Genomic DNA, 27,937 nt, shown 5'->3' on the forward strand with positions numbered 1-27,937 from the left:
TCCAGCAGGGGGGCCGCCAGAGTGCCCACACTTTGTGATCCAGAGGTCTGATGGCTGAATGAAAACCCAGAGCAGACCAAGAACCCAAGGGCCCTATCAGCTGTGTTTTTATCTGCTGTTATTTGTGTTTGATGAATATGCTGATGCTTAGCTAGCTGAGCAGTGCTAGTAGAGTTCTGGCCCTGCGCAGGGTTGTCTCTAAACTGATCCAAGATGTCGGTTGTCTTCATAGATCAGCACCTGCTCCCTTCCCTGTTCGATAGTCTGAAAAGACATGGTGTGTTCACACCTGCTCCCTTCCTGATCGGTATTCTGAAAAGATGTGAGTGTGTTCACACCGGTCTGGTGGGTGTGCCTCTGGCCCCTTGTAAGAGCCCAGTCCTCACTGACCCCTAGCGGTGGGCTGGATGAACGCCCTGGCAGTGTTGTTAGGTGAGGCCGGTCTAGGCCTGGCCGAGTCCTCCAGACGAGAACATTGCACCTGGTGGAGACGAACCACCCTGGCTCTCCCATCAGCACCCTGGCCCACGCTGAACGAGGCAGGGCCCAAAGCTGGCAGGTAGGAGGGTTGTTAGTTTTTCTACAGATCCCTTCTAGGGGGAGATGGGAGCAGTTCTAGAAAGTAAATTTTGAAGGCACGTATTTCCCTGATTTCTTTATTACCTGTTAAATGTTAAAAAAAAAAATGTGAAAGCACAAGTAGAGATTTTAATTAGTTTTCATTGTCACTGCTCTTGGTGATGGCAGTTTTACATAGGATACCTGACAGGGAGCTATTTAATGGGGCCTTCATTCTCAGTGTGTTTTCTGCATTTCAGAACTCAGCTGCAGATTTTGGAGAAAAAGAAAATAATGGCAGAAGAACCTGCTTCTTGAGCAGATAGCCCGACTAACTAGCATCCTCTTTCTAAAGAAAAGCCCAACCAGCGTAGGAATCTTTCTGGAACAAGGCCACAGAAAAAGGGAAGTTGTTCCCGGAGACTTTGTGGAGCAGAGCAGTCTCCCGACTGCCAGCTTAGGGCGAGGTTATCTGGGTGAGCCCCCCTCAAGGCAAAAGATGGCCCTGGTGTAAGGTGTTTATGACAGACCTGAATTGCTTGACCTCTTCCGTGACCAAGTGGTGTTAGGTCCTTCTGTGGTTTGTCGATGTCCATTGGGTTTTCTTTTATTTACAGAGTTGGACAGTGCTTCCATTCAGCTAGTGGCATATCCTGGCTTTAGGTTTAATTGTTATGATGACGAAGTGACCTTTGGAACCCCCTGGAGATGGGCCAAGACAGGAGAGTTGCTTTTCAAGTGTTGACCTTAGATGTGGCCGGCCATTCTGTGTCCGTGCCATCTCGGCCCACCCTTACCAGGTAAAAGAGAGGTTTGTTTCCAAAGCCCAGTAGGAGAGTTTAAGAAAGTACCGAGATTTTTCCAATTTATTTGAACAATTAGAATTCCAGAGAGTTCTTCATGCCAACTAGCTGAAGCCCAGTTCTGTGGTCTAGTATTAGTGGCTCCCTGCCTGGCTCTCCAGTCTGTTCTCTGTGTCCCTTAGAATGCTGGGCTTCCCTGTTCCAGAACTAATGGTCCTGGAGTGTGCCTGTGCCTTTTAACATCAGATATGTCCACACTGTGTCTGGATCATCTTTGGCCAGAGTTCCCTCCCTCACAGCCTAGGGCACGCATTTCATTTTGTCTTGTCTGAATGTCTACTCCTTTGTTACACAGTTGGGTCACTTGTGACTCACCTCTTTTCCCCTCGAAGTGTCTGGCTTGGCTCCTGTTGAATGAACGACTGCAGTTCCAGATTGCAGGCTCCCATGAACTCCCCTATCAGCATGTGGCGGGCCGTTGGAGGGGCCAGGCATGCCTGCTAAGCACAGAAACCTCCCTGGAGCTACTCTCTGTCCTCTGTCCCCTGGTCCCTCCTCAGTTGGCCTGGTTGTCACTGATGGTCGGGAAGATGTGCCATGGCAGCTGTTGCTGTTGAGCATGAGGACACCAGGTATTGGTAGACGCCTCTTCCTGCCCAGTTGAGCTCACTTACCTGCTCTGAGCACTGCCTGCAGAAAGGCCTGGGTCTCACAGTCACTGCCTGTGGCTCTTTTTAAAATTGCTTTTCTTGGGTTTTCATCATTCCTGCCACCCTCAGCTTGGCAATAAAAGCTGTGACCATGCTGCCATGGGAGAGGCCATGGAAGGCTTCCTGTGAGAGCCCTCTTTACCCTGGTCAGGCACGCTCAAGGCCACCCTTTGAGGAGCTACCTGTGAAGGGAAAACATTGATTAGTGAGGGAGCCCCAGAACCTCTCCCCACCTTTGCTGACTGGAAGGCAATCCTGGGGAGGGATCATGACTTCTCCAGCTTTGGCCCTGTGTTCTCCTCCTTGCACAGACGCATGGGAGAAATAGGGGAAGAAAGGACTCTCTTTGGTGCCAGACTAACTTCTACCTGGTCCGCCATAGAGCTCATTTCCCTTTCTCAATCCTACCATGTCACATCCTTAGAGAAAACACACACATGCACGCACGCGCACACACACACACACACACACGCACACACACCCACAACCACCAAGAAAACCTAAACCAACCATATAACACAACTGAGTGGCTAAAGCTATAAACCTTCCCTCCAGAGAAGTTTCATATAGACATCAGGACCGCTTGCTTTTTTATTTTTATGTGAAAATATGGAACACGGAAGTCCTTTCAGCGTCTTCTCTACATGTTCTATCCGACAGTGGTTGGTTGAAACAATATTCCTCTTTTTCAGCTAAAGTAAGCTGATAATATACCATTTTGCTAGAGATTTATATATGGCAAAGCTTAGAGAATGTGTGACCCACTTTGGCTCCAAGGTATGTAGAAGACTGAGACTTCTGTCCCTAATTTTAGTTTGTTGGTGCAGAAGCTAAAATCAGCCTGGTTGGGTGCTGCCCACTTGGAGGCCTTGGGCAAGTCATCCTCAGTCTCCTGGCTTACTGCCTTGTTCCGGAAATAACTTTGTCTTCCCGGCATTTCATCGATCTGTGATTGTTGCTTCACATTTATAGCCCTTTATGGAATTTTGTGGCTACTCAGAAAGCTTTATATTCTCTTGTGAAGCCAACCTTGACACTTTTGAATTAGAAAACAAGCTTTCCTAGTGATTATAAAAATAAATGGAATCCACCCAACTCCAGTCATCCAAAACACATTGGAACTTTGAAAATACTGTCAATCCTGCCCTCTCGATGGTCTAGAAGGAAATAATGTTTTTGGAGTGAGCCTGTAAGTAGGTGCCTCTTCAGGCCCATGTACCATCCTTCTGAAGGTGCTGGAGTGAGGACAGTGAAGGGTTCAGTGGGAGCAAGGGGGAGGCACTGGTGCGCCAGGAGTGTGGCTGGATTGGAAATTCTGCAGGGGGATGCCCATGCATAGATGCCTGAATTTGAAGAAAACCTGTAGCTGTCATATTAGGTAAGCCCTTGGAGCTGGAATTTCCTCTGTTTTCCCAGAGCTCCATTAGCATTAGCACAGAGTTTTGAAAGTTGCCTGGATATTTGGTTCTACTAACCAGAACCAAAGCCTGGTTCTTCGTGGTTGCTCACTGACCTGGCATAATCATGGAGCCTCCCATCCTGGAAAGACTCCGGCAGCATCAGGCCTGGATCTCACTGACCTCTCTGTGAGCTGGTGTGGGTGCCCCACTTCCCCTCCAAGAGTGCATTTTGCTATTAAGTTAACGAAAAGTACCAGCAGAGGGGTGCCTGGGTGGCTCAGTCGGTTGAGTGTCTTGACTCTTCATTTTGGCTCAGGGCATGATCTCAGGGTCTTGAGATCGAACTGGTGTCAGGCTTTGCACTCAGTAGGGACTCTTCTTGAGATTCTCTCTTCCTCTCCCCTTCCCCTGCTTATGTATTCTCTCTCTCTTTCTCTCTTTCTTTTGGTCTTTTTGGTCTCTCTCAAATAAATCTTTAAAGAAAAAAACAAAAAACAACCACTACCAGCTGGTCTTTGGAACTGTAGGATCTCCCAGGTAGGCTCACCTTGGTCAGGGCCTATGTTTCCCCACATGGGGCCTGCCATTTTTATGTGTCCAGCCACCGTCTGAGTGGTGAGCTGATTGACTTTCCCTGCACTGCTTCCGTTGACAAACCTGAAAGAGGACGTGGGAGTTTTTGTAAGGAGAGGGAGGATGCATGTTTTATTCTTGAATTGTGGAGTGTGTGTCAGCAATGTGAGCCGGGGACAGGGTGTTAACTATTTCCCAAAGCCCCTTGACACGTTCTTTACGTACTAAAACAGGACATTCTACCATGAATAAAGAAAACCTGTTGGGAACAGTGAAGAGACAGAAATGACAGAAAACTGCAGTAGTTGTACAAAACGGGCAGAGGAACCCCTGCTAATCAGGTTAACGTGTCACCAGAGAAACTAGGTCTTGAGTCATGACTTGCTGGGTCAGGGGTTCCCACTCTACTCTTCTAATGAAACGTACCATGGTATTTATACAAGTCCTGTCTCCACCATCAGAAATACTGGACATTGCATATGTATATTTTTTTTACTCTAATAGGTAGTGTTGTTGGCCACATTTTGACTTTTTGCCCCATTCATAAAGTTTTGTGTGTTTTAATTTTAATTTTATTTTGCCCCTCGTCCCAGCTTTGTGGCTTTTAAAATTTATCTTGAAATATTTTAATTAAATATTGGTCATTTTTTTCAAGGTATTTAATCTCTGCATATGAAAAGGAAATCAAACATGAGTGATGGAAAACAAGAAGTCACCCCATCTTAAAGTTCTCTCTCATGCCTTCTCTAGGAAGGTCCATTTCCCCTCCAATTCATGGTGTTGCTTAACATGGAGGCTGGAGGTCTGGTCAGAGACTGACGGGAGGGGCCTTATAAAGACTGTGGGTGGAGACAGAAAGGGAAAGATTGGTCTGTGTATCTTGGATCCGGAATGTTTTCTTCCAGGGGGTCCCGAAAAAGGGGTGGAGGGAAGAGAGTGATATCCTAATAAACACTGTGAAATGAAAATAATACATGTGAAAGTGCTTAAAAATGAGGAACTGGCCAAGGGAAAAGAGCATGCCTTTTACCTGGGTCTGGTTGTAGTTGGCCTTACTGTGTCCCACAGGCTGCTGTGCCTTGTCGGGAAGAGTACAGGACGGCTGAGGGTTGACTCTGGGTCTGACTTCGCTTTGGGGCTCCTGACCTTGAAGAAGCTGGGCTCCCCTAGGGGGCCTGGCTCCTGTCAGTCCAGCAGCTCCCTTGGCAAGGGAGGCGTGAGGAGGATGGCGGGAGCCAGGGGCCACAGGAGGGAAGCATCTGCCAGCCAAGTTGCCGCTCGTGCTCACACATCCGCCCATGACATTTTCTACCTGAGGAATCTCTGGACAAGGTATTTCTGTCCCCGGACGCTGGAGGAGGCAGGTGAGCAGCCAGATGGCATCTCGCGCTGGGCAGTTCTCCGTCTCCTTTCCTGACCTTCTCCTGCTAGCTGGAAACACGGGGAGAAACTCCAGGGGGCAGCAGACACTGATCAGGTCCCCGGAGGAGTGTCAGGCTGTGAACAGACTGAAGGAAGGGAAGACAGACAGTGCTCTTCACATAGGGAAGTGTCGCAGCCACCGTCTCCTTTGCCACCTTCCGTGGCCCATGAGGGGAGCCCTCCGCTGCAGAGACTTGATGAAGGTGACCGGCGCCCTCAGTCTTGCATTTTTCTACAGCGAGCCATGAAGCCATGTCTTGCACTTTCATCCTGTAACTCTCTTGATATCATGTGAAAGAGCAAAGCAACATGTCCTGCTATCCGGGACCCCGAGACTCCTTATTCCCAGTCTAGGGAGCTGTCACCCATCTCCCCTCCCCTCCCCTGCTCCACAACTCACATTTTTAGGGAACGGTGGCTGCTGGCCATATGGCTGCTGGGAGGACTTAGTGGCCCTTTTGGGCATTTCTGGCTCAGGCCAGGCAGGAGCAGAGAGGAGGGGTAGCAGGAGAGGCCTTCTGGAGTCCGTCATGGTTATATTTGTGTGACGGCTTCTGTGTCATGGCCCACCTGCCATGTTACATTATTAGAAACATGAGTTCATTTATATACAGGTCTTGTAGTTAATTTATAGAATTCATTTAGTTTTACAGTAGTTGAGCTCCAGGAGGAAAGGGTTTATACCTAATTTTATGTTTATGTTTTCTATTGTAAACAATATGAAAAACACTTAACAGTAGGAGTTCTTTGACTTCTTTAAGTTTGATGAACACTGGTTACAGAGTCTCTCTGTTTGGATCCTTAAAGTTGTGAGTTGTGAGGATTCTCTCCAGCCTCTGCCCTCCCTCACTTTGTAGGGGTTCTCCCACCAAATTTATGGGTCTCATGGGAGCTCTCATGGGGCAGTGTGACCCCAGCCCTCTGGCCTGTGGGCAGTTGGCCCAAGCTACACCCTTGGATCTCCTTCTCCAGAAGGAACTGGTCTGGAGACCGGGAGAGTCCAGGCATTCAGCCTCTTCAGTGGCTAGACCTGGAGAGTAGATAGAGTTGGAGGCTCTTGGCTGCCTTGACATCACCATAAGCACAGGTTCATTTTCAGAGAAGGGGAGAATGAGAGGGGTCAACAGAGGAGAGCCCAGAAGAATTGTCTATGTTGCTGACATTGGGATCCTTGGGCCCACTCAGCCACATTCCTGTTCAAGTTCTATAAGTCAGCCCCAAACCTTTATGAAAAATGTACCTTTCTGCTGAAACTCATCTGAATTGGGTTCTTTGGGCTCTGGCCCAAGTGTCCTGCCTGGCAAGTATGGTGTTTTAGGCACAATAGCAGGAGTACCCAGAACCTGCCCTCACCATGATGGATTCTTCACTGAATCCCCAGGGACTGAGGGACCGTGCTGAATGGGCATACTGTCAGGGCAAGGTGGAGGGAGTTGCTGTAGATGGGCATAAGCCACTGCCTGGGAGGGCTTACCTTCTGTACTCCGTCTTGCTGAAAAATGGTGAGCTGCTGGGCCACGCCTCTCCCAGCACTCCTTTGGCTAAAAGGACAGACCCCTCCCAAAGCGGAGGGAAGAGAGAAGTGGAGTGTGGTGCCTTCTGTCCCGGTGGCTGAAGAAAGCCAGGGCACCGCTTCTAGGTGGCCCGCTCTTGTGGGTGGAGAGGTAGAAGCAGGCACGAGGCCAGACCTTACAGCCTTGGGTTTGAGTGGAAAAAGAAAGGGGAAGAGAAAAAACGATTGCAAGCAGTGAATGGGACACACCCAGCCGAATGTTAGGGCTCAAGGCCGCTACCCACCCCTAGAGGATCCAGAGAGTTCTGTTCTGGCTGCATCTCCTGGAACCGAGCTTTGAGTAAGTGCCCTGGGCGAGGGGGGGCATCTGGGTCTGAGACGATACCTTCCTTCATTGGCTGATAGGTCTGTTACAGACCTCCAGTCAGAGAGAAGCTGACCCACAGGTCACAGGGAAGCTTTTGTCCTCATTTCTTTGGCCATTGGTCCTCTGAGAATTGCATGTCTTCGTTGACAGTGGAAGTTAATAGATACTGGATATAGTCCTTTTACACACCTATTTGGAAATTTCTCTGGCACTCCTGAGAGGCCTTCCTGGCTGACATACTAGTGAATTTTCAGTTAATTATGTGAGGGCTTCGAGTGCCCAGTTGACAATGGAGCAAGACATGAGAATTGTCAAAGGCCCGGACATTTCTAGGAGAGAGAAGAATGCATTGACAGTGGCGGGCATTGTCTCCAGTAATAAACAGGCAGCTCTTACAAGAGACTACAGCGGTCAGTGCAGTGCTTCCATTATCTTTGCTTGTGCTACTCTGGGAAACTTCTGTGGCAATCCAATGACAGACGAAGCCAGGCACATGGGAGTCAGAGGACTGAATCAACACTGGGTCGATTCTCACCAAGAAAGAGCCTCCCGAGTCCCTGGTTCTAGCACCTGGGGCACCCGTGTTAGTAGAGAAGGGAGGAGGGGAACAGCAGGACATCCCTTCACAGAAGGGAGGGTTGGGGAAGATGTTCCACCAGCACCAGTGTGGCCCTCAGATTGTCCCCCATTCAGGGTTTTGTTGTAGTTCTGGTCATACATTTCCTGACCAAGACCCCTTGTTCATTTTGTAGATGTTTGTATCTCTAAGGCCTGGTCCATGAGAAACCCTCTGTTGTTGAAGAGATTGTCTATTTTTAGAAAAGAAACATCATGAGGTATAGAAGGACAAAAAGTAGTGTCAAGGAAAGTGGCTTAAGAAGTGTGGGGTGTGGGAGGGCTCAGAACAGCTGAGGTCACCACAGGGTCCCCTCCCTTTCTGCAGCTGCTGCCCACACTTCCCCTACGGAGCACTGGCTTATTGTTAACATGTCTTTCTCATCTCCTGGATGTGAGCCCCCAGACCCAGGGTTTGCACCTGTGTTGCTCAGCACCAGCACCAGGGTGTTTTCAGGGTGACTTATTTTCAGGCTAGTTCCTACAGAAAATCCCCCAAAGATCGTGGCTTATACGTGAGCCACAAGTCCATCTTAAACTGGAATGTCCCAGAGACCTCCTGGAGGGGCTGGTTTTTAGGAAGGACATACCGGGGGTGAGGAAAGTGCCCTCCAATACCTTCCAAGGAAGAGCAGCCTCTGGGAGGGTGGCTGGCCAGGGAGGTCTGAACAGCAAGGAAGCCAGGTGGGAGCCAGATGAAGACACCGGCAGAAGGCTTCATGGCCTCGCCAGTGCTATGTAGAGACAGAGCAGGTGCCGCAGAGGGGCTGTCAGAAGCCAGGGCCATGGGGCAGGGGTGCTGAGGCAGGCTAGAGTCTGGCTCTGTGGGGGAAGGTAGAGCCCAAGGATCACCAGTGTGTTGGCTGTGGGGTATGAGAGACAGAGTAGTTCGGGAGCCGGCGCTGATTGTGTGTCTCAGCTGAGCAAGTGGAAAAATGGAGGTACCACTGACTGAGATGGAAAAACTGGGGGTTGGGGGGAGCTGGAATAGTCTGGGCTTGCCCTGCTCCTGGGCACTCACCCCTGCTGCCATTGTTGAGGGGGAGTATTCGTGCAGCCACCCAAGCTGATGGACTCCTCCTGTCGGAGTTGGAGATGTGCTTTTGAATCTGGGTTAAGGCACTGTATTCTGTCGGCTACCATAGCCATTAAATGGAGGAAGCAGGCTAGTTCATTAACTTGGGTGAGCCCATTACCACTGCTGCCTGTTCTGTGTCACCAGCAGAGAACCAGGCTTGGGGGTGTGGGAAGCTGGAGATAAAAGGTGGCAGGACGCAGGGCCCTGTGGGAGGGAGAAGCCGGCGGTGGTAGGGGGCAAGGTGTGGTGGGTTGTGCCTGCAGGTGAAAAGACACACCAGCCACCAGCCACGCACGGGTCTTCTGTGGCCTGACTTTCTGAGGCATTCGTGTTCTGCATTTCACCGCCAGCCGCCCTGGATAGGTTTTGCAGCACATTCCTTAGTTGGGTGGTATTCTTCGATGGGGTGGAGGCTTCTGCACAGTGAACCTCTCTCCTGGGTCCGAGGCCTTGTGCGGTGCAGGGTATGAGAAGTAGGAGAGGGCTGAGTCCCTGGCTCACAGGGGGAAGCAGGAAGCAGGCCTCCACAGAAGGAGTACTGTGGTGGGGGCTGCCCCTCAGGACAGGATCCTAATGGAGGTCCAGCCCCGAAGCACAGAGTAGCCACTCCTCTTTTCTGGGAAGCTGGGGTGGGGTCGGACCCTGGAGCCCTTACATCCACCATCTCCTCATTTTATAGACAAGGAACGTGAGGCCCAGAGAAGGTGCTCTGTGAAGGTGACAAGGCTCCCAACAGCTGACCAGGTCTGATACCAGCCACACTGCCTCCAGGAATGGGGCTCTGGTCGCCTGTCCCTTCCCAGCAGCAACCTTTAGGCCTCAGAGTGTTTGGTCTAGAAAACACAGTGACTGTATACTGAAGCACCAGTGAAGTGCTGTGGGCCCGAGTGAAGAGTTCCGTTTGGAGAGTTCAGGGGTAAAAGGGTCAGTAGACTCAGCTGGAGGGAAAGAGAGGCCTTCCGGGCTCACAGTGTCGCTGTAAAAGTGCAGCACGGCACTAGATGCGGGGGAGGTGAGGCAGAGCTCAGGGGAGAGGCTCGCGTGTCTGACGCGCATCTCTGTGCCGGGCTCTGTGTGGGCGTTTTACACATCTATCCACATCTGTGTACGCTCCTCAGCATATCCCAGTAAGCTGGGTGTTGTTACTCCTGTTTTCCACATTGGGAAACTGAGGGTCAGGGAAGCTCAGTGGCTCTTGCCCAGGCCCCCGGAGAAGAACAACACTAACAGAGCAAGTGCGTGGCCTCTCAGCCCCAGCTCTGGGCCTCTGCAAGGTTAATCCAAGGGGTCTAGGTCACACAAAGGCAGGCGTTGAGAGCCCTCTGTGGACCGAGGTGTCCGGGCCCTGCTGGATTTGGGGTCAGAGCACAGGAGGGAAGAGACGAAGGCCTCCCTGTCCACTACCCTTGTTTTCATTCCTGGGGCATCTGGCCTTTCCTGCCCATTTAATACCTGAGCCTTGGAGGCAGACAGCATTCCTTGCTTTTTATGGTCAGGAGGCATATTGGACTTTGTTTAAAAGATTAATATCTTTTCTAGGCAGTTGGCTTGTTTGAAAGAGAAAAAGATGGAAGATCTGTTTGCTTCCACTATCCTCATGTATTTTAGGGTGGGGGGGTACCGAGGGGTGGAGCATCCAGAGGATGAAGTCCCCAGAATGAGCACATGGAGATCAAGGAACCCTTACTGCTAGGTTCCAGCTTGGCTTAACTCCTCGTGCCCTGTGTGCCAGTGCCTGTCCCCCTGCAGTGCTTACAGTGGTTCATCCACCCGGCATCCCTACCTGCTCCACGCTGGTGGGCGGCCTTCTACTCTGTTCAGCACGCTCTTCCTTAGCCTTTCTCAGCAGCCTGCTTGAGTTTGTGTTATTTCAGGAAGAATGCTTCCAGTGCGTCTTCCCACCCCAGTAATGTGCTCCTCTGTTCACAACCATTCTGCTGTCTCCTGTGCCCCAGAACTTGACTCACGGCACTTACATTTCTGGGATGTCATGTAGACGCACACATTCATTCATTCATTCATTCCAAATAGAAGCCAGAGTTTTCTGCTGCTGTTGGCTGCTGTTCCTGAATATTCGGAAGCCAGACTTTTCTGGTCCTTGCCTATCTGCTAAATCTTCTTTTACTGGTGCCTGACCTGGTCACATGCCTGGGAGCAGAATATGAGCTGTTTCGGTATTGGGTGCCCTCAGCTGTTTTGGTATTGGGTGCTCACCAGTGCTGCCTTTCTGTAGCGGGGAGACTCCCGCTTGCTGGTCATCCTTGCCCTTGGCTGTTCTGGAGACACTGCTCCTGTTCCTCTCTGCTGGCCTTGCCATGCCTGTTATCATAGCCACCATAGCTCTGGCCCATTCAATTTTTGTCTTGGGCAGCTGCACCCCACCCACCCCATGCCCACCTGAGGTTTGTGCCCACGTTGTGGTGTTGCACCCATGCTCTTGTCATTCTCTTATTTGCTGGGAATCAAGGAATTCGTGGCCCTGAAGTCCCAAAGGTCCCAAGGCCCTTGTTGGTGTAGACCAGGTCTGGATGGGGCCCTGGGTACCCTTAATTCCCAGCTGGCTCTTCTTGTTGGAATGAGGCTGATCTTGGTGCCCAGTGGGAGAGCTGGGTCTCTTCTTCTCTCCTGGTTGGATTAGCAGCTCTAGAGCCATCTCAGGGAACTTGCTTTCTCAACATTAACTCCAGCTTCCATCATGGCACGTGTCTGGGGTGGTGAGGTCCAGGGCTAGCCGGGTGATACTGGGGTGGAAGGGTGGGAGAGTTAGCAGGGTACCCTGAGCCTGATGTGGAATTAGAGAGGGGACACTTCCCAGGTCGATTGTATGCTAAAGTGGGTTTGTTTGTTTGTTTGTTTTACTTCTCTATGTTCTTTTCATTGCCTCGTCCCTTGTGAGGGTCTCCTTGCCACCTGCTGGCTCTTTTCTCATGAACTGGGCATACCTCCTACAGAGACCAAAGCATCATTCTTTCCCCAGCACTATGTGGTAAGTGTGAACTGGTGGCTGTGAGTTTTATTTTCACCATGACCATTTCCTGGGTGCCTGGCTTGTGCCAGACTTTAGTCAAGGTAACTAATGTTAGCGGCTAGAACAGGCACTTCCCGAATCTCAGTGGCCTCACACAACACAGGTGATTTCTTACTCAAGTTTAGCTCAGTGTAGGTTGTCTGTGGGGAAGGGATGGGGAGCAGGGGCTCTGTTCTACCCAGCCTCAGGGACCTAGTTTCTGTCCTTGGAGTCACTCCCTAACCTAGGCCTCAGAATTACTCACTCAGTCCCTTATATCCAGCCAGGAATCTGGGGGAAGGGAAACTTGGAGGGTCCCATGAGCAGCTTTCTCACCTTTATTTCAGCCTGCGTGCATCCCTCTATGCTGTCACACAGCTGCACCAGACTAGAAGGGGGCTGGAGAGGGTGACCTGTCAGTGTACCTGGGATGAAAGAGAAAGCCAGACTCTGGTGAGCGAGGGTGGTCTGCCACAGAAGCTGACAGTTTGTTAACTCAGTGGGTCTTTACTAGACCCCTGGTCTACGTGTAGACTTGAATGAGGCACCCAGGAGGAAATGGAAGAAGTAAGAAGCTTAAGTGTGGCATTTGTAAGACACAAGGTGCCCCACTCCTTATCCCATGGTCATACCAGGAAGTGCGTTATCTTGAGGTACAGACTGGCTTGCCGTGTTAGGGAGACTGAGGCACAGCCATTGGCTGCTGGGCAGTGTCTGCAGGAGGGGCTTCGTGGAGAAGGCAGCAGCTGTCTCTCTGAGGTTATTATTAGTAGTGATTTGCCAGTGAGCAGTGTGACGCCTCATGGATCAGTGATTGTGGCTATCCTGGACTGGGGTTTTTGAGAGAAAACTCTTCCTCTTTCTGATTCCTGTAGTAGCCTCCTCCTCAAGGGCTGCTGATTCATGCTCTGACTCACTCAAGCCTTCCATCTGACTTTCGCTCCTGTGCTGCCTGGAGAGCAGAGGTCCAGGGAAGGTTTGCTGGGAGCTCGTTTCCTGTCCTCAGTGACAGTGGTAGGGTGGTCTGGGCAGCGAGAGTGCCCCAGTTGTATTTGGGCTTTTTGCTTTGGGTTGATTCTGATAGTTCTCCATGAGAAAGTCACCTTATCTGGACTTCTGTGGCATCATCCATGCAACTCCATTTTAAGATTATTCTCTGAAGAACCCCCATTGTATAAGACAGATGAAAATGGAAAATTGTGTGACTCATCCTCCCCCCTAACTCCAGCTCAGCAGCCCTAAGAGGTTTCTGAGCCTGAGGGGCTTCCAGACCCCTTCCAGGCCTGGGAGCCCTTGTTCTGTGGAAGAGGAGGCAGGCAGGCCTGTTCTAAGACCGGCTTCCTGAGAAGCTTCTGATAGTCACTGCCACCCGTCACAAATCCCATGGACCTGTGTGAACCACCACATCCCCTGTCTTGCTTATGCTCCTCTACCATCATCCCCCAGGCCCCACACAGATGGAAGGAACATGACTGGGTTTGCTATCACGTTGATGATCTATGTCCTCTTGTCAGAAAGGGTTACACATCTCTCACAGAGTGAGGAGAAGAGGCAGTTTGTTTTATGAGTTATTGCTTCTTTGTTTCTTTCTTTCTTTCCCCCAAGAAAATAAATTCCAGCCCCCTGAATAACTCTCACAATCCGTCCTGTTTGATGTAAGTGCAGTTTTTCATCCTAATGAGCTCTGGTCTTCAAATGGGGCCAGGAGGAAAACCAGGGACCTTGGGAATATAAGAATTCTTGGTGAATTACTTTAAGTTAATGAGACTAATAAGGAAAATTGAGTTCAGCGGCACAGATCAGATCCACGTTCTGGGTCTTGATGATTTAAATTGCAGATCGTAATTAAATGCCCCAGATAACCATGAAGTGGCTTCTGAGGTCCTCTTGACCCAAAAGCTTTTATGGTCTGTGAACTCTATCAAATGTAAAGCTAGTCTGTAAATGTTCCCCTTTAAACATTTCTATCCCCAGGATCCCACCATGCCTATAATACCTACCCTCCACCCTCCTAGGTGCAGGGGCCCTGCAAGGGGAGGAGAGAGGGGGTGAAGGAGCGAGGGCGTTTAGGAGCCTCTCTTGGACGGGCAAGTAGTCGGGGTACAGTTGCCTTCTATCAGGTGGCCTGTCTGCACTGGCCCAGGTGCAGGAGAGTGACCACAGCCTCACTATAGGCTGAGCAGGGCAGCCAAGCAAGGCAGAACAATGCTGGAAACACACTGGCAAGAAGTTTAAGGAAGAAGCACTCCTTCCTCGAGCTAATTCAGGCCCAGTCCTCTCCCTCTGGCCAGCGTGAGATGACCTTAGCTTCCGGTCATCATGTCAGTCCTGTAAGAGGGTGACCTGAAGCTAAGAAAGGGACCAGTTCCCCGTGGTCACACCCCCAAATATGGCCTTCTCCTCCATGTGGTCTCCTGCTGGCTCTTTCCTTCTGTGGCCTCTTTATTTATTTATTTTTTTTTTAAGATTTATCCATTTATTTGAAAGAGAGAGGGAGAACGAGAGAATATCAAGCAGACTCCCTGCTGAGTGTGGAGCCGCACATAGGGTTCGATCTCATGACCCTGAGATCATGACCTGAGCCGAACTCAGGAGTCAAGCATTTAACCAACTGAGCCACCCAGGCGCCCCAGTCTGTGTCCAGTCTTTTTAAATGACTATGACCAGGACACAGAATATTTCATTAAAAACATGAGGTAGAGCTGACATAAACATTTTTCATGCTGTTGTTTTTATTATAGTCATTAAAATAATTAAACTTTTTATTGAAGTATAAAAAATCATTCATGTATAGCTCAAAAAATTTTTAGACAGTAAATTCATTCTTGAAACCAGCACCTAAAACAGGAGATGGAGCATTACCAGAGCCCACAAGCCTCCTCATGGCCCACATGCCCTCCCCAGTCAGTACTCACCCCTCAAAGACACTGCTGTCCTGACTTTGAGCACCATGGACTCATTTGGCCCATGCTTGAACTTTATACAAATAGAAGTGCCTAGATATGCTCTCGTGGACTGGCTTTCTCCCTTGACGTCATTTCTGAAAGCCATCTGTGTTGTTTTGTTTCTTGTTGATGGACGTCTGGATTGTTGCCAGTGTTTGACTCTGATGAGCGTAATGCTCTACATGTTCTTTGTACCTTTGCGAACATAACCATACATTTCTGTTAGCAGTTCCATTCTGAGCTGTGCACTGGGTTGCGGTGGAGGTGTACATCAGCTTGGGTAGATCCGGTTTTCCAGAGTGGCTGCGCCATTTTACTTTCCGCTAGCAGTGTCTCAGGGTTCTGTTTATCCCACATCCTCACCAAGACTTGGTATTGTCTCTCCCCCCACCCCCCCCATTTTTAGCTATTCCGATGAGTCTGCGGAGGTTACCTTGTGGTTGTGATTAGTGGTTTCCTGATCCCTAATGAGGCTGAAGAAGCTGTCGTGTGTTTATTAACTTTATCATGATCATTTAAACAGCCATGTAATAGTGTACCTTATAGATGTTCCAGAATACACTGACAGGTAGCCGGACATTAGATTCATTCCAGGGTTTGTCATTATAAGTAATGCTACAATAAGCATCTTCGGCCTGTTGGCAAGGATTTTGCTTTTGTTCATAAATTTCTATAAATAATGTGATGAATAATTTCATAAATAAATTTCTGAGATGTATGTTCCAATTTATCAGCAATACAGGAGAACCCCATGAAGTTTCCCCTAGGTCTGCTAGTAAAGCTTATCCTCATGAGGATCACAAGCAAACCTCTCTTGGAAGACTACTTTAGGTGAATATAGGAGTATTTAGCATTCCTTTATTTTATTTTTTTTTAATTTTATTTTTTTTAATTTATTTATTTGTTAGAGAGAGAGAGCGAGCAAGCACAGGCAGACAGAGTGGTAGGCAGAGGCAGAGGGAGAAGCAGGCTCCCCGCCGAGCAAGGACCCCGACGTGGGACTCGATCCCAGGACGCTGGGATCATGACCTGAGCCGAAGGCAGCTGCTTAACCAACTGAGCCACCCAGGTGTCCCAGCATTCCTTTAATTATTATGAATGAGTTTAGTTACTTTTCCAAAATGTTTACCACGTATATTCTTCTTTTTTGAGTTCATACATTTGCCACTTGCATTTTTAGTGAGTTTTTTTGGTAAATTCGACAAGCATTACTATAAATTATAGGTATTAGTACTTTCCCTGTCTTTGCCATTTTCGTTGCATATTTTGACTCTGTGTGCCTTTTGATGTCAGCAAACTGGTGAATCTTCCCCTTGGAGACTTTTACTGGTACTCCTCAGCTGGGCCACTGCCCTCTCTACTGAGGTGCCCAGGCTAAAAGTCCCCAGGTGCTCCAGTGGGAGGGGTAGGAGCTCAGCCTGTAAGAGAAGCTGAGTTTGCCTTTGGGCCGAGCACACTCTCTGCCTGTCATCTATACCCCAGACTCCAGCAGTTTCAGCTAGCTCACACGCTGGGTCCTGTGGTCTGCTCTGACATACCCTGGGACTGAGTCGGAACCTGGGTATTCTTCTCCGCAGGAAGGCACCCACAAGCCAGACAGCCACAGCAGGGCAAGCCCTCTTCCATTTTTGTACATTTGGTTGTCATTGCAGCCCTGTGAGATGGGTGTACAACTAGCCTCATCTTTGACACCAGAGGGCAGAGCCTCAGAGGGGCCCAGCAGCTTCTTCCAGAGCCTGACGTTTGTGAGCAAGGATGCCTGGGACTCAGATTCTTAACTTCTCATTTTCCCTCAGCCACATCCTAGCCACACAGTGGCTGCTTTGGGGCTGGTCCCTGTTCCCCTGGATCATCCCTGGTTGGGGAAAGGGAAATGGGAATGTGCACTCTGTTTCTCATTCTTTTGGGCTTCAGCAAAACCTTTGCTTTTGAGCCAAAAGGTTATATTGTTGTATGGAGCACAAAGGAACTTAGAGTAGCTCTTGGCTTCCCCATAGCTCTAGACATTAAAGTTATAACATAAGCATTGTAATACACATTCTCCAGAACTTCATGTTTGACCAGCTTGTTAAGTTTATAATTTTCTATTTTTAGATGATAGATTTGGACGTGCTTCTATGAAGAAATGCCACGTGTCTCAACTGGTCCAAGAACAAACATGTCCAGTAAGTTGCTGGGTAAATATTAACTCAAGAGTGGGAACACAGGCCTTTTGGGGGCACAGGTGTTGGTACACTTTGAGAAGACAAGAGTGTGTGGATACATGGAAGTATCCACACTTTGAAAGGAGTGTTTGAAACCAGCCTTATTGTTCAGTCTAATTATCTTCACTCCTAAAGGTCGGTTCCTTTTAAAGGCAGCAGGAATTGTCACATAGAGGGCTAGAAACACGTGAAAGTTACTTTTTGCTGCTTAACCCACTTCTTAGAGCCCAAGGTGTGTTCTGTGCTATGCCAGGGCCTCTGTCTGATTCAGTGCTTGGTGGCACCTTGCCAGAGACTTCTGTAACCATAGCACACGGCACCATCCACCTTAGTCAGGCATAGATCACACACACATGTGTTCCAGGAAAGCAGGCCCATGCCCAATACACATGTGAGGTTTCTGTAGCTCTGGGAGGAAAGAGAGCAGGCTGGACACATGTGCCTCTGTCTCTCCAGTGTTCTACCATGCCATCATAGCCAGTGGCTGGCAGATCTCTTCATGCATCTCATATCTTTCTGACAGAGGTGAATTGATTTAATTTTACAGATACTATAAGACTTGTCTACAGAAGAGCATCATAAAATGAAGAAAATCTCAAGAGCCATCTTTTATCATTATATCTAAACCATTATTTAATGTGGCACGTCTTTGTTGAAGAGAATGTGATTTCCTTACATGATCCCATGTGTATATGTGTGGGTGGCATGTGTGAGTGCTGGAGAGCATAGAGGAAGAGGTTACTAAAAGGGGCCTAGGTCGCCGGGCTCTCCGGCCCTGGCTCCTCACTTGCCCGTGTTAGGCACATACTTTGTCCACGAGAGCACGGTCTCTCAGTCACCAACCCTGTGTTTCTTACCAGTGTTTGTGCCTCTTTTCAGGACTACTGCCACCTTAGGGGACTAGGGGTTGTTGACAGCACTTCCCGGGGAATCAGGCGTGGTCTGACCCAGGAACAGCAAGCACGTCATCACCAATGACATCATGACAGCAAGAGAGCACAGCCCTCGCCATGGCGCCAGGGCCCGTGCGATGCAGCGGGCTTCCACCATTGACGTGGCAGCCGACATGTTGGGCCTCTCTCTGGCTGGTGAGCCTCATGGGCCCTGCTCCGGCTTCCTGGGGCAAGGTCACTACACATAGGTCCCATGCTGTACCAGTGCTGGGAGGGCCACGCCTGCCTCCTGGAGTCCCCTGTGGACAGCCAGAATGAGCCCCCAGGAATGGCCCCAGGCTGGAGGGCACCCTGCTATGGCATTCTTCTGGTTGAATCAGGGAATGGAGAGGGAAGGGAGGTCAGCCCTCTTCTTGGGAACTGCTTCCATTGCAGTCTGACTGCTGGCAGTTTTCCATCTTGGGTAGGTACCCCCAGGGCTCATTTGCCAGTAGGTGATATGGGAATGTCCACAGCGCCCATCTGGCAAGTGCCCAGGCCATGATCAAAGCCCTCCTTGTTGGGGATGTGCAGAGTTGAGGAAGGGAGGGGGGTTTGGTCTTGGAGTCTGAGACAGGAATCTCAAAAGCAAAATGTTTAGGAAATGAAGAAATCTCATGTAATAGTTTCTGAGGGGGGAAAAAGTAGGATGTTGGGTCTTCTGAATAAGACCTAAATGCAAGGAAAAGTTTATTAAGGGTGATTTTTTTCCCCCTGTCATTTCTTTTTTATTCAGGAAATATACAAGATCCAGATGAGCCCATTTTAGAATTCAGCTTAGGTAGGTATCTTTTCGAATTTTTTGTTCATTTGTTTTAAAATGTATGTTGCTTAAAAACAAAAACCGAAATGAAACAAGATGAAACCGGGGAGGGAGACAAACCATAAGAGACTCTTAATCTCAGGAAACAAACCGAGGGTTGCTGGCGGGGGGTGGGGAAGGGTGGCTGGGTTATGGACACTGGGGAAGGTATGTGCTTTGGTGAGTGCTGTGAATTGTGTAAGCCTAGTGATTCACAGACCTGTACCCCTGGGGCAAATAATACGTTATATGTTAATTTTAAAAGAGGCCTATATAAAAGGATTAAAAAAAAAAAGAAAAACCAGACCCTGGTGTGAATTTGTATCCAAGAACTTGCTGCTGCCAAACTGCTTCTGAGATGAAGTCACGTGGCAGGTGTGCATGTCCTGTTTGTGGGAGGGAACCTGGAGCCCATAGGCCTTGGGTCTTCTCAGCTTATGTTACCTCCAGGCTGGTAGTGGTGGGGGAGGGGCAGGCGGTAAGCACCGGAGAGCTGAAGGACAGTCTCCCTCCTCCAAGGGGAAGGCTGGAGGGGTGGGAAAACTGACTCAGGACCAGTCTCATCAGCCCTAGCCATAAGGCCCTGTGCATTTGGGCTTCGCTGTCTAGCCCTTGTTCCCTACTTTGGGAATGGAGGCAATGACACCTAGTGCTTTCGCTCTTGGACAGTCTCAGAATGTCCTAAATATTGGCCTGAATGCCCTGAAGTTGTCCTAAAGAACTGTAGTAGCATGTGCTGGCTCTGGGGTCAGGGAAGCATGGCATTACTGTGGCTTACCCAGAAGGTCTGGCATGGTGGGGTCAGCCACAGATGGTTCTCCTCCAGAGCGTGACACTCTCCTGCATTGCTCTCCCCTGCCCTTGTCCCCTGGGCGGTGGTCAGCATTGGCCCGTGGATTGGCAGTGGTGTCCAGGAGGTGGTATGATGTAAAAGAAGCTCCTCCTCAGGAGTCAGGTGACTGGGATTCTAGTCCATACTGTGCCACAGACTAACCACACGGCATTGAGCCTGCTACTTGGCCTTGCTGGGCCAGTTTCCTGGTGTGCTAGAGGGGGTGTTACCATTTGAGAGACAAAGAAGATCATGGTGGTTAAAGCGAAATCAGACGAACAACTTTGACTAATGACCAAATCCTTAAACATGTAAGGGCATTATTATTATCAAGTTAAGATTAAACTTTGGAAACATCCCCATTTCAGACTGAATACCCCTAAACAAGTTCAGAGGGTTTCCTAATCCTCACTTGCTGGCTAGTTCTGCAGTGGGAGGGAGTCCTGCATTGTGAACTGGGAACAGGATTTGGGGGAAGCAGCCTATAACCCTGCTGGGATTCCCCCAGCTGCCCACTCCCAATCGAGGGCTTCCTTGCTCTTCACAAATTGTAATACTAACCCAAGGACTTCCAGTTTCACAAGAGAGGAGTGACCTGATTTCCACCCCCTTGTCTTAAACCATCTCAGGCACCAGGAAGAATAAGAAGCAGAAACACACACTTTGTGCAGTGAGACATTTTTGGAACCCCCAAAATGTAATCCACGAGTAGGAGGGAGCAAATGGAGAGGAGTGTGGTCATACCTGCTTGTCTGTGAGGGTGGTGGATTTGTCCCAAAGATACTGGGGAGCTCAAAGACTAAAGCAGAGGCTTATTGGAAAGTTTGTGAAAGGAAGAGTTTGGGGTTCAGGTTCCCACCACACTCTCTAAGTCCTGCAGGGACTGGTGGTTATTCTTGTAAGAAACTTGGGAGGCAGGGGTGCCTGGGTGGCTCAGTGGGTTGAGCCTCTGCCTTCGGCTCCGGTCATGATCCCAGAGTCCTGGTATCGAGCCCTGCATCGGGCTGTCTGCTCAGCGGGGAGCCTGCTTCCCCCTCTCTCTTTGCCTGCCTCTCTGCCTACTTGTGATCTCTATCTGTCAAATAAATAAATAAAATTAAAAAAAAAAAAAAGAAACTTGGGAGGCAGAGAGGCTCTGGGTTGAGGCCCATGAGCATGCGCGAGAGCGTGGTGAAGGACCGAAAGTCTACTGAATAACAGAACCCCACCTTGCCCTCCCCAGCCTTCTTCCTCTTATCCTGATTACGCCAGGCTTTTTCTTCCAGGCAGGAGGCTTCACTCTGGAGAAAGTAAGCCACCCACTCCCACTCCCCGCCAAGAGTCAGATGCCAGCTTTCTGGACCCCAGCCAAAAGTAGGCCAGCCAGCCACCCAGGCACCGTTGTGGAGTCCTTCCGGCCCACCCTTACACTCAGCCTTCTGATACCTCATCCTTAAAAATGAATGGGTATTCTTTTGTGCATGTAAAGATTGGTATATGCATACCGATTACAGCTTGATTTGTAACATCCAAGACTGGAAAAACCCACACATCCATCAGCAGGAGAACAGTACGTGCGTACAATGGAGTACTTCTCAGCAAGGAAAAGGAGTGAGGTACTGATACATATGGGAATGAACCTCAGAAGCATTGTGCAGAGTGAAAGCCATATTCAAATGTATATTTATGAGTCTGTTTATGTGGAGCTCAGGAAGACTAATCCACAGGGACAGAAGACCCGTCAGTGTTTGTCCAGGAGTGCTGGCGAGGACTGACTGGAAAGAGCACAGGGGACCCTTTGGGCCTTGACTGTGGTGGTTACATGGAGTAAACGCTTGTAAAAACTCACCAAGCTCTCTACTGAAAATGGGCACATTTTATATATAAATACCTCAAAGTCGATTTAAAATAAAATCTAAGAATGGTTGCAGATTAAAGTCCTTTGTGAAAGGCCCACACAGGAAGGAAGAAGCAGGGGAAAACAGAACTCGGAAGAAACACAGACATTGAAGAAAGCAGAAGAAAATGTCAAAAAATTTTAAGAGAAGTTGGCATACCCATAACATAAGAACAGGGCACTAAAAAAAAAATTGAAGAACAGGGGCAATATTAGAAACTTAAAATATGACTTCAAAAAAATAAGAAGTCAGTAAACGTTGGGAGATACTCAGAGAATTATTCCCAAAAGTAAAAATTTTAAAGCAAAATAGAAAATGGGAGAAAAATTTGAATTGGAAAATTAGCAAATTCAGAGGCCCAACCTTTGCAGGAGGAAACAGAAAAGGGTGGAAGGGAAGGAATTAACAAGAAATAAGAAGTCTGTCAGAACTGAGGAGTGTGTTTCTAGGTGAAAAATGCCTGCCAAGGCCCAACATCCTGATTGAAAAGCCCCATAACAAGGCACATCCTGGTGAAATTTCAGAGCACTGGGAATAAAATGAGTATCCTAAAACTTCCAGAGAGGAGGAAAGAAACAAAACAGGTCATATCCAAGGATGGGGGTCATACCAGTGCGGAGGAGATTCTCAGTGACACTGGGAACTTGAGGACGGGGAGGAGCACCTTTAATGTGAGTGGGAAATATTTCTAATCTGGGATTCTCTACTCAACCAGACAGTCAGATGTGAGGGGAGAAAGAAACATTTCAGCCTTGCAAACTCTCAAATGTACTTCTACCACATCCTTTCTCTGGGAGTCAGTGGAGGATATGCTCTACCCAAAAGAGGGAGTAAGTTGACGAAAAGAAAGATGGGACCCCAGAAACAGGGGCCAGCATAGGAGAAAAGTAAAGGGAATCCCACCTAGCTCATAATAATACTCACTTAGCTTTACTAATGCAGAACACGGATTTAACAAAAAAACTCACGCTAAACTGATTGAGTATAGAGGAAGGATGAGAGTTGATGTAACATAGGTAAAAATCTTCACCCCATGACAGAAATCAGGATATTTCTGATTCTGGCAAATCAAGGACAGTTCAATAGCCATTTGAATGAAGAAGGTAGCTTGGAAAGGTGAGGGTGAGTTTTATTTTAAGTGATTTTTTTACCACAATGAAAAGAAAAAAAAAAAAAGGAGGAGGAGCCCATGATTGAATAGTCAGATATTTTATCTTTAGTTTAAAATTAACAAGTACTCATTTAAAAGCCTTGTAATAGAGAAAATGTTAGAGGAAAAGAATACCCTATCAGAGAGAGGGAGAGAGAGAATCACAGTTGGCCTCTTGGTATAGATCCTTCCAGAAATAATTTTTACACCCACACAGAGCTATACAGAATTTTTAATAATTATTTTTTTGCCTGTGGAGGTGATGGGATTATCTATAAAAATGTCATGCCCTATGACCCTGCAATTGCACTGCTGGGTATTTACCCCAAAGATACAGATGTAGTGAAAAGAAGGGCCATCTGTACCCCAATGTTTATAGCAGCAATGGCCACGGTCGCCAAACTGTGGAAAGAACCAAGATGCCCTTCAACGGATGAATGGATAAGGAAGATGTGGTCCATATACACTATGGAGTATTATGCCTCCATCAGAAAGGACGAATACCCAACTTTTGTAGCAACATGGACAGGACTGGAAGAGATTATGCTGAGTGAAATAAGTCAAACAGAGAAAGTCAAGTATCATATGGTTTCACTTATTGGTGGAGCATAACAAATAATATAGAGGACAAGGGTAGATGGAGAGGAGAAGGGAGTTGAGGGAAATTGAAAGGGGAGGTGAACCATGAGAGACTATGGACTCTGAAAAACAACCTGAGGGTTTTGAAGGGGCGGGGTGGGAGGGTGGGGGAACCAGGTGGTGGGTATTAGGGAGGGCACAGATTGCATGGAGCACTGGGTGTGGTGAAAAAACAATGAATACTGTTACGCTGAAAATAAATAAAAAATTTAAAAAAAAAAACAAAAAACAAACAAAAAAAATGTCATGCTAGTATTCTTTTTTTTTTTTTTTAAGATTTAATTTATTTATTTGACACAGAGAGAGAGAGAAACCACAAGTAGGCAGAGAGGCAGGCAGAGAGAGAGGGGGAAGCAGGCTCCCCGCTGAGCAGAGAGTCCAATGTGGGGTTCGATCCCAGGACCCTGAGATGATGACCTGAGCCTCCCAGGCGCCCCTCATGCTAGTATTCTTAACATGGTTTTTTTTTTTTTTTTATGTGGCAAAATGTCATTGGCATCTTTCCATTGTAATGATCACGGGATCTGCCCCATCACTTTAAATGCCCATGTAGACTCCACCATACTTATTGTAACCAGTTTCCCATTGTCAGACATTATAGGTTCTTTCCAGTTTGCCATTATAAATACCACCACAGTGAACATACTTGTACATAGATCTTTTATACATTTTGTTGATTATGTCTTTGGGATAAATGCTTGGATACAGAATTGCTGAGTTAAAGGATATGTACTTGAAATACATTTTACCAGTTTGCCTCATCGGCAGCACTTACCCAGCTGGGATTACAGATGATCGGGTTGGAGAGACAAGGCACACATACCAGAGACTATGGCTTCTCTGGAAGTATGCCAAAGTGATGTAAGCGCCAGACAGGAGATGAGACTGTGGGCTGCTGAGAGAGAGCGTCTTGGAAGCTGTGGCCCTTGGGCTAGGAACGAACGCTGAGTGAGACTTACCTGAGCTGGCTGCGGAGTAAGTTGGCGAAAGTGCTTACTTATAGGAGGGTGTGTTCTGAAGGTGGCCCTTGGCCCTTAATCTGATACCAGTCTTCCTGGCTTTGGCTACCTGTTATGCCTCAGTCTATCTGCTGTCGCTTGTTCTTGAAAGACCCAAATGTTCCAGCTAGGTGTGGGTGTTAAGAACCCACACGTGATGAAGGGGCGAGCTGAGAAAAACCAGGCTCTCAGTCACTTAAACACGTAGCTCAAAGGAGGGCAAGCAAGTGAAATGGGCAACTGCCTGACTCCTGCTGAGGCAGACCGAGCAAAGGAAGTAGAAGAGAACCTTAAAAATGAACAAAGCATTGAAGCTTCTAGAAGAAAACAAAGCATCACTCCCAACCTCAGGGTAGGCAAAGATTTCTCGGACAGAGTGCAGGCAAGTACTAGCTCTCCACTTTCGTTTGCTCTCAGGGCCGTAACAGGTTGCCACAGATCGAACACCTTGAAACAACGCAAACTTATTATCTTACAGATTGCTTAGGTCAAAAATCCAATGGGCTGAGTGAGGTTTCTGCTTGGAGTCTTAAAACACCAAAACCAAACTATCAGCAAGCTGCATTCTTTTCTGGGGGTGCCAGGGGAAAATTTGTTTCTTTGCTCTTCATATTGCTGGCAGAATTCAGCGTTTTTGTATGTGTGTACATGTGGTTTTAGGACTGAGGTCCCCATGTCTTTGCTAGCAGCCAGGTGAGCCTGGTTTTCATTTTTAAAGCTGCTCACATTCCTTGGTTTGTGGCCCTCTTCCTCCATCTCCAAAGCCAGCAGGCGGAATGCCTTTCATGGTTTGTATCTCTCCTGCCTTTTTCCCCCATAGTCATATCTTGCTGACTCACCCTTCTACCTTCCTCTGCTGCCTTTAAGAGCTTGTGTGACTAGGTTAAGCCCACACCAATAATGCAGAAAAATCTCCCCAGGTCGAGGTTCCATGACTTTAAGCACATCCATAGTGCTTTTAATGGAATATAGTCACAGGTTCCAGGGATTAGGATGTAGGTACTTTTTTTGGATGGAGGAAGAGTTTTCCTGTCTATCACTCTCCAAGACTAAAAGTCTAACAAACAAACCTAAAAATCTGTGAGAAAATAAATTGATAAACCACAGACTGGGGAAAAATATTCATAACACATATACCTGAGAAAGAACAGGTCCATAATAAAATACTCATAAATTAACAATAAAAAAGTCAACCATTCAGTTTTAAAATGAGCAAAAAACTCCAGCAGACTTTTGGCAAAGAAGTTATAGGAAGGAACAAGTACGTGGTGAAAACATGCTTTGCGTGATTACTCGTCATGGAAGTGCAAATTCAGACACATCCATCAGAAAACTATAAAGACTAACCCTACCAGATGTTCATAGTGATGCAGAACACCATGAACTCCTATCCATTGCTGATGGGATTGTAAAATGGTGCAACTGCTTTAGCAAAACTGTTGTGTCTTGCAAAGTTAAACGTACCATCTACTATAACCTAGAAATGTCACTGTTAGGTAGCTATCCTATACAAAAGAAATAAAAGCCGATGTCCACCAAAACACATAAACAGGAATATTTTTAGCACCCTTATTTACAGTGGTTCACCACCGGAAACAACCCAGCGTCCAGTAACAGAATTGGTAAATTTTGATACATTCATACAATGGAATCTTGCTCATCAATTTTTTAAAAAATGAGAGTGATTATCAGTACGTACAGCAATGTAGATGAATCTCACCTTCAGGAACAGACAAAGCGATGGAAATCAGAAATTGGTTGCAGAGGCTGGGGAATTGACTGGGAAGTATGAGGGGGAATTTTCTAGTCTGATGTTTTGGAGTTCTCCGTCTTGTTTTGGTGATGGTTGTATAGGTGCATATGATTGTCAAGACTAATGGAATTGAAAACCTAATCTCTTGGTATTTTATTATATCCAATAAATAGTGAAAATTCATAAAGGCACAGGAGAAGATAATACAAATGGACAGAGAACTAAAATTATTTTTCAGAAGCAAAAATCAGTTTCTATATTTTAAGTCACCCGTGAGCATTTAAAAAAAATTGGGAATGATGAGGGCCTTGCTGTCATGGGGGTGGGGGTTGGGGGGGAAGGGATAGCATGAGAAGAACTTGTTTCCAGTGTAAAAGATCACCTCCATGTGACAACTGACAGTGTAACGGTCCTATCCCTTTAGTGTCACTGATTTTTTTTTTTTTTTTTTTTGCTTTCTCTGGGTGTGTTTGGAACCGAGAACTAACTAGAGCCTGATTTTAAAGGATTCATTTCTTTCCTGTCTTGATTCCATAGCTTGCAGTGAGTTGCACACTCCATCGCTAGATCGAAAACCAAATAGTTTTGTAGCAGTGAGCGTCACCACCCCTCCTCAGGCATTCTGGACGAAACACGCACAGACGGAGATCATTGAGGTGGGTGCTGTCGGCTCCGACCGCGACGGGCTGGCGCAGTGTCTGCATGCTCCATGGGAGGGCTGTGGGTGACCTGAGCGCCTGGAGCTGCCCCTCCGCGGGTTCTCAGTGCATTGATGTTTCTTTTCACATTCATCTGGGTGGCGTTTATATTTGCCATGTCCTTTACAGTTACTGATGAGCTATTGGCTGGTTGTCTTTGAACAATGATCCTATAAGGTTATTGCCTTTTAAGAGGTAAGGAGCTCATCCTTCCTTGTCATTTTCATTTGGCTGCTGCTTTTGGAGAATTGTGTTCATTAATCACAGTTTGGAGAGTGTTAACTATTAACCGGCCTTCTTACTGGACATACCCCTATTTTTATTGGCTTTCTTTGTATATCCTTTTACATTGTGTGTTTTATATTTATGATTTACATTGAATTATGTGCATTCACCTCAGGAATTATACCAACTCTTTTTAGATAATTGAGCACCGTATGTAAGTTATAAAACTATAGGACCTGTGTGTGATCCTGCAGGATTTTGTCTGTGATGTGTCTGTATGAATTAACCTCTCCCTCGCAGTCTCAAACAAACTTAAACTGCATTTCCTCCCCTTCCCCCTTTTACATTTTAGAACATAGACCACCCTTTTTCATTCTCTTGGAAACTTATTTCCAAGTTCGAATCAACAGTTTTGTTTTCTAAGCATCTGCTGAGCCCTGCCTGTGCATGGAGCACAGTGCTGGGCCCGTGGGTGATACAGACACATCAGAGGCCAGGTCCCTGCCTCGGGGAGCATCCCATCCTGTTGGTGAGGAGGCAGAGTAGGCGTGGCCCATCTCTACAAGGCCCTGTGGGAAGGGGTGGAGTAGGGAGAGGAGGGTGACACCTGGGGGGTGGGGGCCTGTCCAGCTCTGCAGATTGGAGAGGCTGCCTTGGGTGGCACTTAGTGAAATCCTGACTTTGGAGATCTGGGTGGGAGGGGGCCCAGGACTCTGCAGTTGTCACAAGCTCCCAGGTGACGCCTGTACAGCCAGTCTGGGGACCATGTGTTGAAAAGCACACCAGAATTCTGTGGGTAGTCATGCAAAACATGCAATAGGAAAGCATCTCGTGGG

General features: G+C 47.8%; 1 protein-coding gene across 1 annotated transcript in view; it reads left to right on the forward strand.

Moving 5' to 3' along the window:
- The window catches only part of INPP4A (inositol polyphosphate-4-phosphatase type I A), a 132,242-nt gene that overhangs the window by 61,294 nt on the left and 43,011 nt on the right, over nt 1-27,937 (forward strand). The window contains exons 2-5 of the mRNA XM_080812611.1: nt 17,086-17,156; nt 18,075-18,283; nt 18,864-18,908; nt 26,716-26,834. Of these exons, the coding sequence (XP_080668737.1) occupies nt 18,178-18,283; nt 18,864-18,908; nt 26,716-26,834 (270 nt within the window). The 5' untranslated portion in view covers nt 17,086-17,156; nt 18,075-18,177. The remainder of the gene's footprint in view (nt 1-17,085; nt 17,157-18,074; nt 18,284-18,863; nt 18,909-26,715; nt 26,835-27,937) is intronic.

The sequence above is a fragment of the Martes martes genome, assembly GCF_963455335.1.
Source record: "Martes martes genome assembly, chromosome: 9".
Lineage (NCBI taxonomy): Eukaryota > Metazoa > Chordata > Mammalia > Carnivora > Mustelidae > Martes > Martes martes.